The sequence below is a fragment of the Bacillus rossius genome (genome assembly GCF_032445375.1).
Source record: "Bacillus rossius redtenbacheri isolate Brsri chromosome 9 unlocalized genomic scaffold, Brsri_v3 Brsri_v3_scf9_1, whole genome shotgun sequence".
Lineage (NCBI taxonomy): Eukaryota > Metazoa > Arthropoda > Insecta > Phasmatodea > Bacillidae > Bacillus > Bacillus rossius.
In genome coordinates, this window is record NW_026962012.1 from 17,818,303 (window position 1) to 17,839,983 (window position 21,681).

At 35.8% G+C, this 21,681-nt stretch overlaps 2 protein-coding genes across 3 annotated transcripts in view; one reads left to right on the top strand and one right to left on the bottom strand.

Moving 5' to 3' along the window:
• The window catches only part of LOC134542735 (furin-like protease 1), a 574,833-nt gene that overhangs the window by 399,690 nt on the left and 153,462 nt on the right, over window positions 1–21,681 (top strand). The window lies entirely within an intron of this gene.
• The window catches only part of LOC134542560 (very long chain fatty acid elongase AAEL008004-like), a 34,227-nt gene that overhangs the window by 6,033 nt on the left and 6,513 nt on the right, over window positions 1–21,681 (bottom strand). For both annotated transcript variants that reach the window (XM_063386922.1, XM_063386923.1), the window contains exons 3-6: window positions 12,619–12,702; window positions 8,707–8,763; window positions 6,615–6,720; window positions 979–1,115 (exon numbers count right to left, since the gene is read on the bottom strand). In XM_063386922.1, coding sequence (XP_063242992.1) covers window positions 979–1,115; window positions 6,615–6,720; window positions 8,707–8,763; window positions 12,619–12,702 — 384 coding nt within the window. The remainder of the gene's footprint in view (window positions 1–978; window positions 1,116–6,614; window positions 6,721–8,706; window positions 8,764–12,618; window positions 12,703–21,681) is intronic.

The following is a 21,681-nucleotide window of genomic DNA, read 5'->3' on the forward strand; positions in this document are numbered from 1 at the left end:
ATACTACTAAAGATACATGATTTATATACTACTAAAGATACATGATTTATATACTACTAAAGATACATGATTTATATACTACTAAAGATACATGATTTATATACTACTAAAGATACATGATTTATATACTACTAAAGATACATGATTTATATACTACTAAAGATACATGATTTATATACTACTAAAGATACATGATTTTGCAGACTCATTGATCGTTTTGAGTCACTATTTTCTGTCTTGATTTAATTTTTTCTCCAAACACATATCTTGTTTCATGTAACGGAAATAACGTAATGTATGTTTATGAACTCTTAAGATGGGTTTTTAACTTCATAGCATGTAAAGCTAGGAAAAAAATATGTATATTAGCGTAATGATTATTTGTATTTCTCTTAAAGTATTGTTAATTATTTAGCTGAAGAGTTATTGTATTTTTCCTGGGGTGAAATCTTACTACGTTATTATACAGTCATGCAACCACCTTATTGGTGTTACAAATTAAACTGTGTGCAGAAAGTACATGCCACAGGTGTGATCTGCTTTTTATTATGAAAGGAAATTTTTTATATTTTAAATAAATATCGCATTATTAAACATTTAATTTAGAAGGAAGACAATGTGGATTTGAATAGAAAAAGCAAAGTAAGAAAAAAATATGATTTTGAAACACGTGGCAGGAAAAACTGACGGAAATCAGTTTTCCAAAAGATATGGAATAATATTTGATGGAGTTGAGAGGATAATGAATATGAGAAAATGACATAAAATAGTAATATTTTAGTTTTCTATTGCACTTGCAGAAAGGAACGATTTATTAAAATATGTATTTTAAGTAGTTCCTTTTTAGAATTGTAACATTTTCTTCATGCGTAGTATCTCTCTGAACTCAGCAGTTGACGCAAATCAAATAAAGTACGCCAGTGTCATATATATTCGCTTGAAAAAACTCGTACGTTAGAAGCAAGAGTTGTGTGTTACCATTTGTGCCATGGTGAGGTACTTCTTCCACCAGAGGTACTTGCGGTACTGCGGGCCCAGGCTGGCGACCAGGTAGTACGTGTACATGACCACGTGCACGGGCGTGTTCAGGAAGCCCGTGAATGTGCCGTGCCCACCTGCAACCACAACCACAACCACAACCTCTCATGCTGCATTGTTTGTATATGCCCTCTGACCACACGCTCCTGATGAACACACAAAACCATAAACAAAAATTTGAATGCCAATTTTTTTTCCTAGAAATGAAAATATCACAATATAGAACATCATTGCTTCGATTTTTTTTATAATCTTTACGATCAAAAACCATGTTTTCAATAAGTATAAGTACCAAAAAATTTGTCCGTTAAAGTAAAACAAGTTGTATGTACCAGATATTTCGAATATCTCTGTAACTTCGTTAACGATTCGACGGCACTAATGGCATTCGCATTGTCGTCGGCGCTGCCATCAAGGTCAGAGTCGACGATGGCACAACTGCCATTCAGTTCAGCCGTTAAAGATGGTAAAGATGCCATCAAGTTCTCAAGAGTAGCCAGATACCGGAATGATATGACAGACGAGTCAAACTAACCGATCTGCAATGTACCACAACCTGAGATGGACTGAGGGTCCTGAGGTCTGGACCTCATTTATATACCCGTGGCCGCTGGAATAATATGCAGGTGAAAACAAAAAGCATTGACATTAATACATCAGTCAAAACAACATTCAAAAAAGGCAGGCCATTCAAAAAATAATGAAGCACAATCGTAAGTACATTTAACTGGATAGGATACGAAATCATCACCAGGGATACGATCTTATCAGTAGTATGCTATACTACAGACTAACTACCATTATTTAACAAAGAGGATGTACATTTACATGAATATTCACCTCGGTAGGATACCATAGCAAATTAAGGGTAGGCTACAATCCCTCCATCTGTCTTTGGCTCCAACAGCTCCAGCGACATGTGGCTGCGAAGCTACATAGCTACAAAGCTACGAGCCTACAAGGCTCCAACTGGCTACAATAGCTCCCTTCATCAGCAAGATTTTATCTCATCCCAAAAAAAAAACGTATTGCAAGTAGTTCCGATTCTTGCCAACAGTGTGTTGCTGTGTTGTACAGGCAGTTGATCTTTCATGTGGGATGCGGTATGCTCACAATCACAAGAGAAGGAGACATCAAGGAGAAGGAAGTTTTTCTTGCAGGATGGAGTTTCTCAGCTGTCTCCAGGATAGATGCGGTCTGAGTAATGATTTTTTTTTGTCTAAAGTTCATTTCAATTCAATAAGTAAGCAAAACTCTGAATAAAATTGTTTGTCATTTCGAAAGAAAAAAATACAAGCAGGGATTGCTTTCTTGGGAATAAAAAGAAACATTCGGAGAATATCAGCAGAAGTATCGCCAGGAATAACCAGGTACACATATAAAAAGCAACAAAATTTTGAAGGAATTCATCAGAATATTGACAAGAATAATCAGGACCACACATAAAAAAACTAAAAGCACGTTTTCTTAAATAAAAACCAGTGAAACACCAAAAAAAATAAAGAGTAGAATAAATTACAAAGTAACTCCTCCTGTCAGTATGTAAACTTCTCCTTTGTTCATAAGGATAGAGTTCTAGTGCAAGCCAGAATTTGTTTTCCTAATTTTGTTTTGTTGATTCATTGATCTTGATTTGGGTAACCTTCGTTAGATTTTTCTGTCAATTTTGTATGGTTTTCTCCGGTGCTCCTGATCATTCCTGACTATATGTGGTTTGTTTTTCTAAGTGATTCTAGTCATTCCTAGCGAGACGTCTGTTAGTTTTCTCCATGTGCCCCTGGTTATTCCTGGCGTTCATTCTTACTGATTTTCTCCGAGTGTTTCTGGTTATTCCTGAGTAAACAACCCTTGCATGTAATTTTTTTCTAAGATGGTGGGTTTGACGTAAGAAAGATTTTATTAACATTTCATTTAAATAGTATTTTCGTCTTTTAATTGTTTAATTTAATTGAATATTTACTCTTATTGGGAATCGAACCGAGGACTCAAATGGATTATGAACTAAACATTTGCAGTAATGTTTTTTTTTATATTTTTGGTCATTTTTTCAAGATTTTTAGGTCATAAATAAAAGAATTTCATGTTTTTTGGTTAAGATCAAGGTCCTAGCTCTGCTTCAGAGGCTTAGTGGTGGCTTGTCGATTGCGAATTTAAACCTCTATGAGGAATTTTGGTATTTTTAAAGGCAAAAGTCTTTTGAGTCATTTATAATTTATAATTTTTTGTGGAATAAAATTGGAAAATTTCTTTAAAAACAGGAATTTTCCCCTCGGAATAGGGGATATATTTTTAGGAATTCTATAGTATTTTGAGTCATTTTTGAGGAATGTTAAGGAAATGTGACACCATGAGGGCTCCTGGCGCCTGGCTCCACTGCTCCATAACCTGAAACCTGCGCCCAGAGGAATTTTTTTTACAAGAAAAATATCTTCAAAGTATGTACCACAAAAAAAAAATTAAATTCCAAAAAGTCTTCAAAGTGACAGAAATGGCATTTGTCCTGTATTAGACACTGACTTATTCATTTCGACTTTCACTGTGGCAAAAGTCTTTAAAAGGCTAATTTTGATTCTCGTTTCGTTTTACTTCTTTAAAGTTATTCTAACAGGTATTTTAAGATGAAAAAGTTACTTTTTCAACAAAATATAGAACTCTTCGGTGAGGTATCTAGGCCAGAGGGCTGTGTGCCTCGTTCTAACAACTGACCGTTTCTTACTGATGGCTATTAGAGGAACCTTTGATTCCATTTGGAGAGCTTTCTGGAATCTATTGTATTTCTTGTGGTACGACTTTAAAGTTTTTTTTTTTTCTCGAAACAGAACTATACCCCTCGAAAAAGAGAGAATAACCATCATATTGACTGCAGTATAGTTTTTTTTACGTTATACGTACCTAAATAAAATCGTAAGCTTGTCAGGTTAAATGCATACTGTTAGTCTAGAAGTTTGAAGATTCTTGTCTTGCCTGATTGTAAAATTCGTTGCGTAAGCGTAAAGCATATTGAGTGCGCACAGCAGGTCCCGTGGTTCAGAGACGCTTGACCTTTATTCTTATAGTTGGCACTCTAATAGTCATAAGTTACACCGAATATTGCCTCCATGATACGCGTAAAAACAGTAACGTTTGATTCAGTCGGAAAGTTGTCTTGTATAGAATCTATGTTCGTAGCTAGAATGTTTAATATGTTCGTCAAAGGTTAATGATATATGATAATATTAATAAGGTTTTTAAAATTAAATTACTTAATGCGTTGACTAATGATCCAAGAGGTCAGAAATAGATCGTATAAATATATTTTTGTATTTATTTTTTTATTCAACATTTAAATAATTTCAATGTCTTGGTTAAAGTCAAGGACAGGACATAGAAAGTAAAGTTTAATTATTTTCTGAGTTAAACCGATCTGCAGCCATTTTCAGGCATGTGTATGTGTGTGGGTTGGAGGGGGGGGGGGGGTTACGTCAATAATTCACTCGAAATATGAAAAAAATATTTTCCCTCTGAAATTCGAACAATTTGGGAAATTTAAGTCCGTTTTTTTTATTATTTTTTTTCGAATTTTGGAATCTCAGCATCACCAAAATGATTGACAATTGTATCCGACTACCGATGATAGTCAAGCGTTAATGTTTTAAAAGCTTTTAGTGAATAAAAGAAAGTAAATATGATTTCATAGAAATGTTTATTACCATTGTCAGTTGACTGCAGTTAAAGCATAGATTTTCTGTGTAATATAGTCTAGTAAAATATTTTACGAGTACTGAAAGAATATTATTATATGTATATAATACATTGTCACTGCCATCGAGCGCTGGATAGACCCGAACATGGCAAGCCTCAAGTGTACAAGCCTTCATTTCGTAGTCCCTTAAAAATACATTGCGCCAAAATCAGCAAAATTACACTTTTTACTAAACCTTTTTATATGTCGGTGAAACAAATTTTTTTTTAGTGTATACTTGTGTGTCCTCAACACGAGCTGGGGCAGACGGAAACACACCACACCACGAATTACGGATTTCGGATAAGAAATCAGCTATGACCTCATCAGGCATCGCTATTGGCTGGATGGCCTTGGAAACAGTTCTCTGGAATGCAAATGAAGATAAACTATTTGTGAGGTCTAAGGTTTGTTGAATTATTTGGCGAAAAATAAAAAGACTGGATGGAATTGTTGGAGCAATTTTAAATTCCCAAATTATGTGATTGAGGAATACATATGGTATTTTTAGACGTAGACAATGCTGAACTAAGCAGATAGTAATCGCCATGGAATGACAGTGGTAGAACGTGGTGAGTTTTGCCAGAGCAGCCCAGGGACCACCCTGGATAACCGGGTATTCTTAAACCTGATCAAGCAAGTCTCGCGTACTCAGACGAGCTGCATCAAGCTCACTTGTAGCTGTGCAAGAAGCTCCGTTAAAGCTTCCTCTGCTAAGCTTTGGTTAAATTTCATAAAAAGCTATTTGAAAATCTACAATCTTACAACTGGCTTGAAAACAAAATAAAATTTTGCAGTTAGTTAAACTAAAGCTTGATATAAAATTGAATTTAACTTGGCGGGACAAGATGGTAGAGCAAGCCAATGTGCTGTGTGGGAAGGAATAGCGTGTATAAAACCACGAATCTGTTAAACCGAGCTTTTAGGCTTTCTGTAAGCTACAGGAATCAGTACAATGACTGTAGGCTTAGTCGTATTTATGCGTCGTGAAATGTTTTTCCTCTGGTAACAAATCTGAGCACCTATTCTTGAGACAACGTTATGTAAAAGGCTCACTTAACCACTCACATAACATTTTTTTCGGCAACTTATACTATAGCTTTAAATTCTACTTACGGTATACAATATTCTCGTGTATCGACTTACCTTCAGTAAGAACATATGTATCCACTTAAGTAATCCTGTAAATGTTGAAAGATTTAGTACGCATTATTTTGATTGTAAATTATGTTTATTAACCAGAAGTTTGAGCTTCAAAAGAAGAAATATATATATATAATCCCACTAATATCTGGCCTCTCAGTTCTCAGTGTTGTTGAACATGACATATTAAAACGTTCTACATGCTCTACTCACAAAAAAAGTTATAATCTAAGCTTCCAAGCTTGTATACTTTATGTAAGTGCACATGTTATGCAAACAATAAGTTCCAACAATTTTTTTGTCTGACTATAAAATTACTTGTATTTAAGCAACTTTAGTCTAAAATCTGTCTTTGAAAACAGTCCACGTGTGCGTTATATGTACGGTTTCGTAGAAAATATATTGACAAATTTTATTTTGCTTGATCGTCAAATGATAGATTTCATTATTCGTTTTATTACATTGTTTGTTGGCTACATACAATTCATCATATGTATTCTTCGACTACTTGAATTAAAGTATATATTTATCAGTAGCAACATTGACAATTCATCATTTTTTCAGGGTATATTTGTTTATCCTGTTGTAAAATAATAATTATCCATGCTCAGAAGAGTAAGTTTATTTGCTGTAGTAACAGTGACAAAATATTAAAATAAACTGTGTCAGACTGTAGTCTACTGGACAGAGAAGTGTGGGCGAAGCTACTTACCAGGATAGTACTTGACGCAGAAGAAGGCGACGAAGGGCATGCCGAAGTGATGTATGATGTGCAGGTAGCTCACCTGCTGGTTCTTCTTCCTCAGCACGAAGATAACCTGTAACGAGGGGAGTGGTTAGTGGTTAGTAGTTAATGTTTCCAGTCCAGGCGAGGGTGCGGAAAAACCCGCGTGCTCTGGGGTTGCCACACGCTTTCTGTGTTCTAAATGCGGGAAGTTACCAACTTGGGAAGATAATTCGCGCATAAACATAACACGCAATACAACTGAGGTGACAGTTATTCTTAACACGTGTAACCTGAATGCATAACCGGTCAGTTATGCTTGTATTTACTTGCCATGCCTCGGAGTGTCTTTAGGAGTTCCGACATTGTGTGTGGCTGGTGACGAGGCTACCATACTGCTTGCGCCAGTGTCTACAGTCCTGTTTGTGCAGGCACTGAGTTGCCCACTCAGCACTGCTGGTACTGCCAGCTGAAACCATGCTCCTTACAAGTCACTGTGCTCTGACGAGGGCGTTTCAAAGAAATATCCACCAATAAGGGTTCTTGGAATGAGAAAAGCCATGAACTATGTATTGAAAGGCAAAATGAGCGTAAGAGTTGCAACGAAGAATTATAATGTTCCTAAAGTTATATTCACTACAAGGTATCGCTAGTAAAAAAAAAAGGACCTGAATGTTAATTTCAACCAAAACCTAGACCTTTCAAACAAAACTTCCCGTTGAATTATGAAGATGAGTTAGCAAAACATGATAGAGAACTTGAAAGGTTATGGGATAAGGTAGAAGGAAATTTTTAAATGTAGCATTTGAATTATTAGAGACACAATTCCACTCATATTCAACAGGGTAAAACGATGCATTGTGAAAGATTTTTATGACTATTTTAAGGATAGTTAGTCGCATTTGAATTTACACTCATCATAATCTACTAGTTGTCGAAGTGTGTTGGTACAGTGAACCTCAAAGTAGTTTTTTTTCAAACTTGGGCAATTAATTACAATTTTCCACCTTAATGTAAAATGCGGATGGAACGCGGTGTTCTACTGTCTACAAAAACCAAAATGTAATGGCCATTCAAAGTAAGAGACAAGTTGAAAAATTGAAAGCTGAAAGATGCCGAAATATCACAGTCATGCTTTGCGTAAACCCTTTTGGCCATTTTATAATACCGAAGTTTATTTTCCCAGGCCAAAAAATGAATGGCAGACTGTTGATAGGAGCACCAGCGATTGCTGCAGCTGCTTAATGGTGGAAAGAGTGCTGAAAAACGTATAACATGGTTTAAATATTTTGTTCCTCATAACTAAAACATTGAATACGTTAAGATTTTAATATATGTTACTTTTAAAAAGATTTTTTACTAAATATTTTATAGTTATTTTTAAGAATAAATAAAAAAATATGTAGTTTTAAGTTCCTGCTAATTCATTTGATGACTGCTGAACATCATTGTGTCATTTCAAGTAGTTTATAAGTAGTTCACTGTTTTGAACATTTAGTTAGTTAAGCTGTTAATGGTGTAAATTATTGTAAATGGTTGATTATATTAATTTGGCGACATTAAAATATTTAAGGGTATTTTCCTGGACAGAAGTACTCAAAATTATCATTTTCGTAGTTTTTTTTTTTTTTTTCAGATAAACTGTCCTAGGAAATTAATTGTTCTGTCGAGTTTCACGGAATCATGTACGAAAAAAAATATTCTCAAAATTCAGTTTTGATTATTAAAAGTTGCATTACCTCTGTTATTTCGTTCTCATGTTTAAAGTTAGGTGATTTTTAATAATCATTAAGTCAATATAAGTTTTAAGATGAGGAAAAACTGTTTCCATAATGAATACACTGTTTTAATATAAATGTATGCAGGATAAATTCATTTCTCTACGACAAGTTTTCAGACAGTTTTCGCTCATTGTAACACAAGTTAAAATTAGTTTTGTGGGTGTTCCCCAGGATCGCTGCAGTCGGGTGCCGCCAGCTAAAGCCATGTTGGAAGGCCTGAGTTTCCTGTACCGTTACTACAATACTTTCAAGAAGCTCTGGTGGGCTGAGCTGAGCTGAGCTGAGCTGGTAGCACTCACCGTGTCCAGAAGGTCGACGAGCTTGCACATGTAGTAATGCCACACCATCCGCGCCATCTGGAACGTTACCACAGTTGCAACAGTTCTGGCCAATCAAACAGTATTAATTGTGCGCTAGTCTTAAAGAGTGCTTAAAGTTAGAGACCGGAAAAAATCTCGGGTTCAATGACCTTCAGGATAGACTCCAATATCCTCTAGACACTTGGGAAAATGCCAACTGTTCATTGGCTGCTGACTTGTGAGACGTCTCGACTGAGTGGTCTAAGATTCGACACTTCTATGAGTGACGGTCTCTAATTGGCCCTCAGTCCTCCAGATTAACAGCAAACCAATTGCAGAAGCAGCACTAAGGTGTAATTATTTGAATTTTAGCAAAACACGAAATGAACCCGCGAATTTTTCAGGTCTCTACTTAAAGTATAATGGGAAAAATACAGTGATTTTTTAGTGTAATTCCCTGAACAGAATTACACATAAGTAACGAAAGTTTTTTTTTTTCGCACAGGTAAAATCTGTTTTTTTTTTAAATATTGTTTTTTGTTTTTATTATGCTGCATATTTATCTAAATGAAGAAAACATCCAATTTCGCACACGGTTTTCAGTCAAATAGAGGATAACTGCTTGAAAATAAAACAAATGGAGCAGACTTGGTCTTGGTTTTTAAAATAAAACCCTAGCATTGACGAAAGGAGATCTCTGGTAGAACTAAAGAAATATAAGATCATCTTTGTCGTACCCGCTGACAAAGACAATGCAACTGTTTTAATCGTTCTTGAAGATGGCTAAAACAAGCATGCAGAAATGTTGGACACACCACGACTACACGAACGTGGACTCAACTCATATGTTAGTTATTGACTCTGGCTACGAATGACTTGATCTAGAGCTTAAAATCATTTAACTGTATTGCTGGAAGAGCTGCATTTACGAGGGTTATTTTTTTTCAACCTCCGATCGGCTGTAATAAAAAAACGGGAATGAATTGGGAAATTATTTTAATGTCAAAAGAAACGTACATCTTTACTCTATTTTTCCACATAATCACCGTGCAGATTGAGGCATTTTTCGTACCGATGCACCAGCTTTCCAATACCCTCTGCATAAAATGATGCCTCCTGCCTATTCAGCCACGTTTTAACAGTGCTCTGCAGTTCATCATTGGTGTTGAAGCGTCGTCCTCCAAGCCACTTTTTCAACGTGGGGAAAATGTGATAGTCACTCGGTGCCAAATCCGGACTGTAAGGAGGGTGATCAAACACTTCCCATCTTCAACTGAGGTGTGAGTTGGCCGCTCCACATGGTTGGTGGAAGGGGGTAAACACTACGAGACGTGTCGATTCGTGTACGAGCGATTAGGGTATCGATTAATGGGCATGCCATGGAGAAATGAAACTGTAATCACACTGCAAACAATGAATTATACGTTTGTTAACAAACAATACTCCGCAAATTCTAATTTTTGTTCAAATCAGTAACTATAAAATGGTAATTTGACCCATAAAATTTTTAGTGCACGAATTCGCGTTAGTATTTGGGTAAGGCTGGAATGCATAAATGCAAACTATCGAAAGTAGCAAAGCAATTTCGTTCAGTTTTTAGTATCCAAAACACAAAGCGAAATCAGTAAATCTGTATATTATAGCCAAGTAAATTCAATGTTAGTTTGTATTCGTAAACTCTCGCAATTCTGTCACTGATGTAAACTTACGAAAATACTTCGGTCATTGAGGTACAAAAACTGACACCGCTATCTGTTCCTTCATGGGTGTACTGAGCCGTGATGATCGTGTCACTGAGGCAAACAGACGAAAAAAACAAGTGCGCGGCTTTTTAAATATCAACTAATGAAACCACATTTGTTTAATTTTTCTCCGAATTGTACTACGTTGAGAAGACTCTGAAAACTTTAAATTTAGATTTTTTTTTTGTGAGCCGATTTTAATTATACAAAACTTATATTTGCCCGAAGCTACGCTCAAGTTACCTGTGAAAACCAAACTAAAATTATTCTTGCAGGTATTTGGATTAGCGTGTTCAAATAGAATAACCATAAGACAAAGTTTTTAAAATAGTTTGATTTTATCCTGTTACACTCCCTACATCACCCGCAATCATTTTTTTCCGAATAATTTGAATTTTCTGACACGTCCATTCTACAGTTTTATTACTCTATATAGTATATATATGTATATATTATACTATATATAATAATTATTTATGACATAAAACTATACTTTAATAAACAGTTATCTGATACAAATTTAATTAAGTTTATATTTGATTCACTAAATTTGCGAAGAGCTCTTAGTGAAAAAAATATTAATGTTTATTTATTTTAAAATTAAACGTAAGTAAAACTGTAATTTAATTTAAACTACAACTATTTTTTAACATTTTATGCGGTTTGGAATTTTTTCTGTCATAAACTTGCAAACTTTTTGGCTCGTTTCAGTTATCTTAATGTAAAACTTCAGCTTTTCCAATTTTTTATTTTATGTTTTGTCTCAAAGTATAGAAAAAAACTTATTTTCTACGTTTAAAGTATTTTGCAGGCTTTCGTGGCGTACTGTCTAATAAACTGTTGACTTCTCAATCTTGAAGATGCTTGTTGCAGTGCTAAGCTAAACGGCGGTACAACCTACCACTTCATGGCGAAAGAACCGTGAAAGCCAAGTTAGTTTTACCATTTTTGTTTATGATAGTACGTAAATATTGTAAATATTCGATTTTCGACATTTTATCGGAATCATGGGGTCGTGCAGTAAATCTATTGATGTTTCTTTGATGGTTTTTACGATTGAGACGATTCATTATAATGCATTTCGGGCATACGTCAATGCGGGTTGATATGTAAAATGTCCAAAAATTGATTTTGGCTTGCTTTCTGTGTGCTTATGTGTTAAATTTTTTTTCTCCATTTTGATCTTGTCTATGACCTTCAGTGTTGACCGGCAATTGCGTATGTCATTAAAAAAATTTAAATTAAAAAATAATTATTTAAAAATACATTTTTATTGAATATGCTTCAGTATTATAATACTAAGCATCACATCTTTAATTTATTATTCGTGCATTCGCGTTTAAAAGCCATATGAATTACATGATTAATTTTATCCTATTCCTAAGCATAAAAAATTATAATAATTTAAAAGCAATACTTTTCAGACGAGATGTTTAAAGTATAAAATTTGTTGAACTGTAATCTCCGTTTGAAGAGTAGTTCACACGTAGCTATGCCTGTTCAAGTTGATCCTAAAGTATTTAGCTATGTAGGAATGCACTAAACAATAATTATTAATATACGGGGATATGCCCGTTCTCACAGCTGCAACTCGGGGTCCGTGCCAAGTGGAGCAGAATCGTATGTACATAAATTCACTTTCAAATTAATGAAATTTTATTTTATCAATTTATATTACCATGGCAACACGCAAAATGGATTTATTTTTTTTTAGTTTAGATACATTATTTTTAGTCAATAATTAAAGACTTGGTAAACAAAAAAAGTATACTAAGTGTATACAGAAATGTATACCTACTAAAGTGCAATGTAAAACTTGATAATTCACAGTTTTGAATGCGTAAGTTAATATTTTACCGTGCAAGATTAAAAATCTTCAAATAAATGATGATTAAAATTCAGGAATATTTACTTTAAAAATTAATATTGTCGCGTCTAATAAGACTAAATAATATAATATATTCTTTATCCGTACTTCATTATAATTTAAAAAATGATTATGTTGTTATATTTTACAAGCTACAGAAATTATATTTTGATTATAAACTATCCATGTTATGAATTTGAAGACGGGATGCATAATGTACTATATATACACTTACAACAAACTCTTATTGTTCACCCATAATGACATGTAAAAAGGTAAGAGTAAAGAGTTTGCCGAACTCACCCCCATGGAGTATTCATCCGTGGCGCTGTGATCAATGGGCTGACACAGGAAATTGTAATTCCAGGCCCAACCATATTTCATCCCCTGTAGACAAAAAAAAAGGTAATTTGACTAAACATGAGGTGTTTAGCTTCTTTGTCATCAGAAATATAGTTATCTAAAATAATGTGCATTGCCAGTTTTCCTTGGTAAGTCATTACAGCGTAAGAAACTTCATGGCACTACATGATATACCACAATAATCGGCCAAAATTCTGGTAAAATTTACTTACACATAACGGAAGTAAATTACATTTATTGCAGTGGAAAATTATTATAGTTTTGTGATACATTTTACATGACAAGTAAGTAATAATTACCGACAACACAATATTACTTGACAAATGAACAGAACATTATCTGTTATTGAATACGTATTTATTTCACTCTAAAATAAAAACACAGCGAAAAAGTAAACTTGCAAACAGTAGTATTTAATGTTCCTCCGGCGAATGGTGCCATTGTGAGAATTGAGGATTGTGTTCGCCATTATGGATTCCGACGTTACGACGACCATATTGGATGACGATGACCTTGACCTCGACCTTCAAACTTGCCAAAAATTCCTGAAAATTCACCACAAATTCACCAAAAAACCAAAATATCCCGTTTTAGAGAAAAAGAAATTCCACCAAAAAATCTCAAAAATCAGAAAAAACAAAAATATGCCTATTTTGAGGGAAAAATTCCCGTTTTCAGGAAAAATCCCCGTTTTTAATCCAACAAAAAGTCAACGACTTGAAATGTCCTCAAAGAGGCTTTAAGTCCTCCCCTACAAGCCTTCAATAACCTCTCAGGACATTTACCTAAGCCAGTAACATGTCAAGGCCGCAATTTTTAATTGTTACGTAACAGTTGAAATTTGCGTTCGGTCCCCATCTTGTAAGTACGTATTTTTTGTGCTAGAAATTAGGGAAAAAATGTTAAAAATATTTTTAAAAAATATAATAATTTTAATAAAAAAATTCCGCCATTGTGAAATTACGTCACGTCCTCCATATTTAAATTCCATAATTATTTACCTATAAATTCAGGGGGAATAATTAAATTTAACAAAAATTATATAAATATAATTTCAGTAATGACTATTGGAACAAAATAATGTTTGAGTCAAAGACGTTTTGAACCAAAGACTTTCTGAGCTAAAGACATTTGGTGCTAACGACTTTTCGAATCAATGATTTTTGGAACTAAAGACTATTGGAACCAAAAGACTGTTGGAGCCAAATAAATACTTTAGGAACCAAAGACTACAGAATCCAAAGACTTTAGTCGAGCATCTTGTGGGCGATCGTATCCTACTGTTGGTCTACAATCCTGATTCAATCCTACTGATTAGAATGTACGTGCTAAAGTACATTCTGTTCGTAAATTGTGCTGCTTTTTATTAGTGCTTTCTTTTTTAGTGTTTTTTTAAATCGTATTTTTTTTTACTCTTGTATTAATGTAAATGGTTCTGGTTTTGACTCGCATATTATTCCAGCGGCCTTGAGTATATGAGCGAGGACTGGACGACGCCATTTTCAGTTTGTTACTGGCTACGACGGTGTAAGCATCACCTATTTTGACTCATCTGTTACATAATTCACGTAATTAGCTATTTTTTTGAGATCTCGATGGCATTTTTACCATCTTTAACGTCGAACTCGATGGAAATTGTACCATCGTCTACTGAAACGCTGACGGGAGCAACGACGACGGGTGACGAAGATCCCGTTGGCATCATTAACAACCGTGTTGACCTTGATGGAAGTTCTGTTATCGACTGCGGAGATCTCGTCAGCGACAACGGCGCATATCCCGATGACATCAATACCAACAACCCTGGAGTCTTCAGTGGACGGTAATTCGTCAACAACTATCGAGCATGGATGTCGTTACTGTGCCAAGATTTTATCGAACCAAAGTAATGGTCGACGACACGAGAAGAGGGTGTGTTAGTAGGTGCATTTGGTTCGTGTGGGGACACCGAGGGTCGGAGGGGAAGCCAGGGAGACACGGCGTCCTTATTGGATTACGCCACTTCCGGTGGCCATCTTGGATTACGTCATTTCCGGCTGCCATTTTGGGTTTTACCATGACATTTGAACCCGGTGGCCATCTTGAATTTGACCTTGACCTTTGAACCCAGCCGCCATTTTAGATTCCGCCATATTAATTTCTAGAACATTCTCCCTATTTTGAATTATGTCATCACGTCCACCATCTTTAAATTCTGTAATTATTAACTTAGAAAATTGAAAAAAAATCTATAAGTAGCTGTTTCATTAAATTAGCTTTTTTTCTGATTGTGTATGGTTTTCTACAGATAGCTTGTTACCAGAACTTTGAATAACTTTTAAGCTTAAGCTTTTGTGTAAATTATCAGTTTAATGGATTTGAATGTTTTCTCAGCTAGCTTTAACTTTTGTGTAGTCTACCAGGACTTTGATTATTTTTTTCAGGTTAATCTTTTATGTGACTGTAAGTTATCAGTAGGGGATAGCAGGGTAAAGTGGCCAGGGCGGGCAAAGTGGCCATCGGCTGTTACTCCGCTGGTGAGTGCTGAAGTCTGGTGGCGAGGATGTAAAATATTTGTAAGAGACGCCATTAGTGTTCTGAGAGCACCCGGCCTGTTTGCAGTGAAAGTTACTTGATATATTAAGGTTTTACGGTTTTTATTATTTCTGATGTAAGGTAAGTGATAATTAATGTTGGTCATGTGTAAATGCTTAGTAATGCCATACTTATTTAATATATCCTAGCGAAAAGAGCAAGTTTTATACTTTATAACCACATATTAATAACTGTAGAAGATGTCATAGGTTTTTTTCCCCGCTAGTTTTTGTGTAATGGCGTCTCAGAGGGCAAAGTGGCCAGGTGGCTGGCCACTTTGCCCGACTACATGGCCATTTTACCCGACCGTATGTTAACTTTGCCCGAACTGTATAATTAGCTCTATTTATGTATTCCTAAATGATAAAAGAAACTATTGAACATTTTAATTCTTTAATCTGCACTATAAATGTTTAACGTGTATGGCAATGTGTGTGTTGTTTTCGTGTACTCAGTTCCAAGTAAGTAAGCTGCTTGGAGAAGCATGTTTATGAGCAGCTTTGCCAGCTACAGCTATTAATGGATTTCGGAAATGTGATATTATTCCGCTGGACCCTAACATATTTTTCGACTCAGACTTTCTCGCTGCAGAACCCACAGATATTTCATTGGCCAATGTTAATCCTGTAGAAGTTGGCAGTAACGATGATGCAATGTCTGATGGCGGTGAAGAAATAGCTCAAGGAAAAGATGTAACTGTGGGTGGTGTAGTTGATACAGCTGCTGGTAGTGAAGGTACGATGACTGACGGTGAATGTACAGCTGCTGATGGTGACGATACAGCTGATGTTGGTGAAGGTACAGCTGCTGGAGGTGAATACAAAGTTGATGGCGGTGAAGATACAATTACTGGAGGTGAAGATGTAGAAGCTGGCTGTGAAGATGGATACACTAAGAGTGGAAAGTCCAAAAACATTAGCAAATGTCTATATAAGAGTCCAGTGACGGGTTCTGAACCAAGCACATCATTTGCAATATCTCAAAGAGATGTATTACCTTTGCCAAAATCCAACATCACCAAACGCAAAACTAACCATAAGAAAGGTAAAGCAGCGATTCTTACTTCGAGTCCGTACAAGAGAGAACTTTTGGAGGAAAAGTCTATAAGGGAAGGCCAAAATAACAAAAAGGGAACCAAAACACGCAACAAAAGTCAAAACAAAACATTTACAAATCTCAAACTCCAAAAAAATAGAATTGAAATGATGAAAAAACCTGCCAAAAGTTGGCGAAGCCTTTTCAATGAAGAGGACGAAGGTGAGAGCGATGACGCTGACTGCTTATATTGTGAAGAGCATATTCAAACTAAAAAACAAATGAAGTGTGGATAAGGTGTTTCGAATGTCACCGCTGGGCTCACGAAGAGTGTGCTTGCTGCGAAGAGAAAAATGGTGACTTTTTATGTGAAGGCTGTACCCGCTAAACTGTTTAAGTTATGTTTGATAGGTTAGTTTTTAATTTTTAATTGGTTCTTGTTTAAGTAAAGTCAAGACATTTTATTTGAAGAGACTTAAAACTTTAGCACTCTGTTTGTTAACAAAGTGTAAATGATGTTTTGTTGGGATTTTAGTTCGTAATTTTATTTTACTTAGTTATTGTGGAAAAAAAAAATTTAAGTCTATCTCCTTAACTTGCTAACAAATTGTATACACACACCTTTGTTATATTTATTATTATAATGAGTTGTGTTAATACTTTACCTACGTCGGGTAAAATGGCCAGTCAATGGCCATTTTACCCGACATATGTGGGCAAAGTGGCCATTTGGTACAATTAATTTTAAAATTTAATAAAAAATAATGGTTTGCAAGACATAAATAAATATTTTTTTGATTGTACGAAAACTATATTATATGAAGGGTTAGTTTATATTTCAATTTTAATTACAATATAAAATTTATGTATCGTTTTATATTAGGATGGCCACTTTTCCCTGCTCTCCCCTACTTTAAATGTTCAACATTTTAGTGATTTTTAGGTTAATTTGAATCAGGACCTATTAACTTGAAGATTATTTTAATGACATGAAATTTGTAGGATTGGGGTTATGTAATCAACTTCTCTCATTTTTAGTTAACATTAATTATTTTTTTCGGCTAGCTAAAAATTTTGTGTGGACTTTGAATATTATGCATTGATAACATTTTTAGTTATCTAGACTTTAAATATTCTAACATTTTAGTGATTTAATGGGCTAAGTATGTTTAATGTTATGCAATTAAATTTTCTGAATTTTTAGTTAGCATTAAATATTTTTTCTACTAGTTAATAATTTTGTGCGGTCTTTGAACATTTTACATTGCTAAAATTTTAGGTCAGGTTAGTTTCAAGTAGGTAGTGCTAGCTTGAGAATTATTATATTATTGACCTTGAGGCTTATTTGTGTGAATGTAAAGGTTTTAGGTTATGTACATTTTCATGTAACAGCTAGCTACATTAATTATGTTGATTATTTTACTATAGTTCTCTGTATTTCGAGCTTCCTTTGTGTATTCCGTGAATTGTGACCAGACTTAAAATTTCTTTGATGAAATCTACCATAAAGAAATGCTGTTTCTGCTCTGCTACCTTTACAGCAGCTATGAACTGCTACCGACATTAGAGTCAACCAGCAGCACAACCTCCAACAGTGCTACCTCTGTGGAAATATGGTTTCACCCAGCTACAAGATGAAACAACATCTGGCTTTGTTGGTGCTGTGCCCACGACTTCCGGCACATGTTGTAGCTTCAGCTACAAGACGTTCGCCCATGCTGATTTTGCCAGACGCCATGAGAAAATGGCTTGCGGTCTCAACCCTAACCGCAAGCACATTCATTTGAAAACTGTGTTAAAGAGTTCGCCAGGTCTGACTCACTTCGCAACCAATTTTTAATTGAGCGAGGGCCCTGCTCTATCTTCATTCAAGAAGCAGAGTATGGCAGCATTGAAGCCTGCAGTTACACCTAAATCAAGCGCCAATCAAACGAAGGTGGTTACTGGGGCAGGTATTGACAACTCCCCCGGCTTCATTATTGCCTAAGTGGGGTTTGAAGGCAACTGGAAGAAATTAATACCAGTTATGTCAAGGATATTTGTACGCACTTAGACTCCATCCAGCCTAAAATAAAAAGCCAACTTGTAGAGCAGATACAGGAGAATGGCCCGCTCAAGTTCAATATCATTCTTGAGTGTGATTATGAAAAGCTATTTAATGCCAGTGAAGACAAGAGTGTATTCAAAACCGTGAATGTTCCCCGCTATGCAGTTCATGAGGTGGAGGATTTAGTAACTGAAACAATCTCTAAGATCTGTAAGGAGGACGACACCATGGGGAAGGGGATTGGATGGACTTTGTCTGTTATCAAGCGGCTGTAACTGAGAATAAATAAGCTTCATCCACTCAGTGCCAGCTCGTACATATAACTACCTACATATATCACGAATAAATATGCTGTCATTAATCCACAAAACCTGGATGACCACATGTGATTTAAGTGGTCTATTTTTGTCAAGTACGCGGAGGGTGAGCATCCCGAATTTGTCAACCAGTGCTATCATGACCTGGAGAGGAAGTTCAACTTCACAAACATCGAGTTCCCTACACCAATTCGGCAAATACCTCTTTACGAGAAACAGAATCCTGATGTCTCCATTAACATCTACAGTATTGATGAGAACAAGAACTTTGTACCAGCACGAATCGCTCCAGAAGGAAAAAAATATACACCACTTCGATCTTCTGCACTTGGTTCAGTGACAATTCATCCATCTTTACTTTCAGTATTAATTTTTTCTTTTGGTGCACACCCAACTCAATACACATCATGATGCTATCCATGTATGTAAAATATGCTTCAAGCATTACGGTGATTGGGACCGTGAGTTCTGCAAACAGCATGCTGCTGTTCTAATGGAGATGCCACAACTTGATGAAAAGGATCAGCCACCTGTTCTTCAGTTCAAAAATTTCCACCATGCTGATAAGATTCCTATTGTCATTTATTATGATAGTGAGGCAATTTTTAGAAAATCCTTACATGCCAGCCGAATCCTGATAAAGCATACACATTGCAGTACCAAAAAGCTGAGGTGTACATATAATGTATTAATGTGAAAGCTGATAATGACATAATTCCTTCTAACCTTTTTTCTTTACGTCCATCAGATTCTGAAGTGTATCCTGGTTGCGACGTATAGGATATCTTCATTTCCCGTATTGTGAAGATTGGTCTAGATGTGCAGAAATATTGTCTACATCTGTTTCGATGACATTACTTTCGCTTGCACAGAACACAGTTTTTCTGCAAGAATCAAATTGTTGCTACTGTGATGGAAAGTTTAGAGGGAGTATAAATATAGTTCATGATCATAATCACTTCACCGCCAGATATCTGTAGCCTGCTTGTAATGACTCAAACATTCCCAGGCGCAGACCATAGAAGATGATTTTTTTACTCCATAACCTGCCATACGTCACAGAACTTCATTCTCAAGAAGTTGGTGTACGACACTAGAGATATATACATTATTCGTAACTCTGAGGATAAACAGATAACTTTTTCCCAAGACATTGCAACAAGTTCAGTATCAAGTTTGTTTATACATTCCGCTTCATGAGTCGAGGTCACGCTTTTCTCGCTGAGTTTTTGAATGCAGAAAAATGTATAAGTACCGCTGAGTTTTTCGACCCTGATGAGCTGGAATTGGTTAACCACAAGGGTGTCTGCCCATACGATTTTGTCAATCCTTTTGACCAATTATATGAAACAATTTTTCCATCCATTGATGATTTCTAGACAATTCTGACCGGTTCTGGGATTTCCGAGGCAGATTATCCTCACACACAAAGAGTCTGGGACAAGTTTCAGTTTACAACTTCAGGGGATTATTCTGACTTGTACTTGAAGACAGTTTTTCTGATTCTTATAGATGTATTCGAGAATTTTTGTTGTCTGTGCCTGGAAACATATAGTCTTGACCCCTCTCACGACATTTCTTGTCCTGGGTTCCTCTTCGATGCAATTCTTCGCACCACGGTTGTAAAACAGGATCTTTTAACAGATTATGATATGTATATTTTTGTGGAAGCGGGTATTCGTGGTTCAATGTAGCAAAGTCATCTATGTTTCTAAATTATATTTTTGCGTATAATTTGTATTAGTGAGCCATGTCGCTGTCGCTTATTATTCATCATTTCCAATGGGATGATGTAGATATTCAATTTATGTCGGTTCCGGACCATTCTCCTACATGGCACATTATAGAGTGTAATGTGGAGTACCCTCACTAGCTCCATGAAAGTCACAAAGACCTTCCATTTCTTCCTATCAACTAATGTCCGACCATTTAAAAAAACAACAAAATAATGAATATACCGGAAACTAAAGAACACTACATTGTCCTCATAAAAAAACTTCAACAAGCAGTTTCGCATGACCTGAGAGTGATTTAAATACATCGAGTCCTCCAGTTTCAGCAGTCGGTGTGATTGGACCCGTATATTAAACTTAACACTGCTGAGCGTCAGTCTGCATCCAACGAGTTTGAAAAGAAGTTCTTTAAGTTGGCTGTTAACTCTACCTTTGGAAAATTGTTGGAAAACAAAAGACAGAGGCTCCAAATGGAGTTGGTGTGCTCCGAGAAGAGGTTCAAGAAACTGGTGTGTCACCCGTACTTTAAGGACCGCACATTGTACAAACCGAATTTTTTCTCTTGTCCACTTGAACAACGAAAACAATTTTTGATAAGCCTATATATGCTGGACTCGTAGCACTTGTTCTTTCAAAGATTCTCGTGTAAGACTTACATTATAGCACTTTGAAACCTATATATAGAGAAAACATTAATCTAGCCTACATGGATACTGATAGTTTTGCGTATGAAATCAGAGCATTAGACTTTTACTCAAACTTTAAAGTCAATCCTACATTAAAGGCAAAGTTCGGCATCAGATGCTGCCCTCCTGACCACCCATACTTCTTCCTCATCAACAAAAAGGTGGTTGGAAAGTTTAAGGACGAGTGTGGTGTGGAAGTAATGAAAGTGTTTGCCGGTCTTCGGGGCAAACTCTATGCCTATAAGTGTGGTAGCAGGGTCGAGAAGAAGACTAAGGGTATCCAGCAGTGCGTGGTCAAAAACCGCATTGAGTTTTGGGTTATCTGGATGCTCTGCAGGACCATCACACAAGGAGGGTCGCAGTTAGTGCCATTCGCTCTAGGCAGCATGTGCTTCACAGAGATAGCACGAATAAGCTAGCCATTACATGGGAGGATGATAAGCAGCAAATTTGTGAAGATGGCATACATACGGTCATCCGCAGATATGTCGATTATTTGTAAATATTTTTCTGTATAGAGTTTGGTTGATTGGTTGTTGTTTCCATTTGTTATGTATAGTTTCTGTATTTTTGTATCGTTTTACGTTAATTGTTCTAAAGTTTCCATTTTT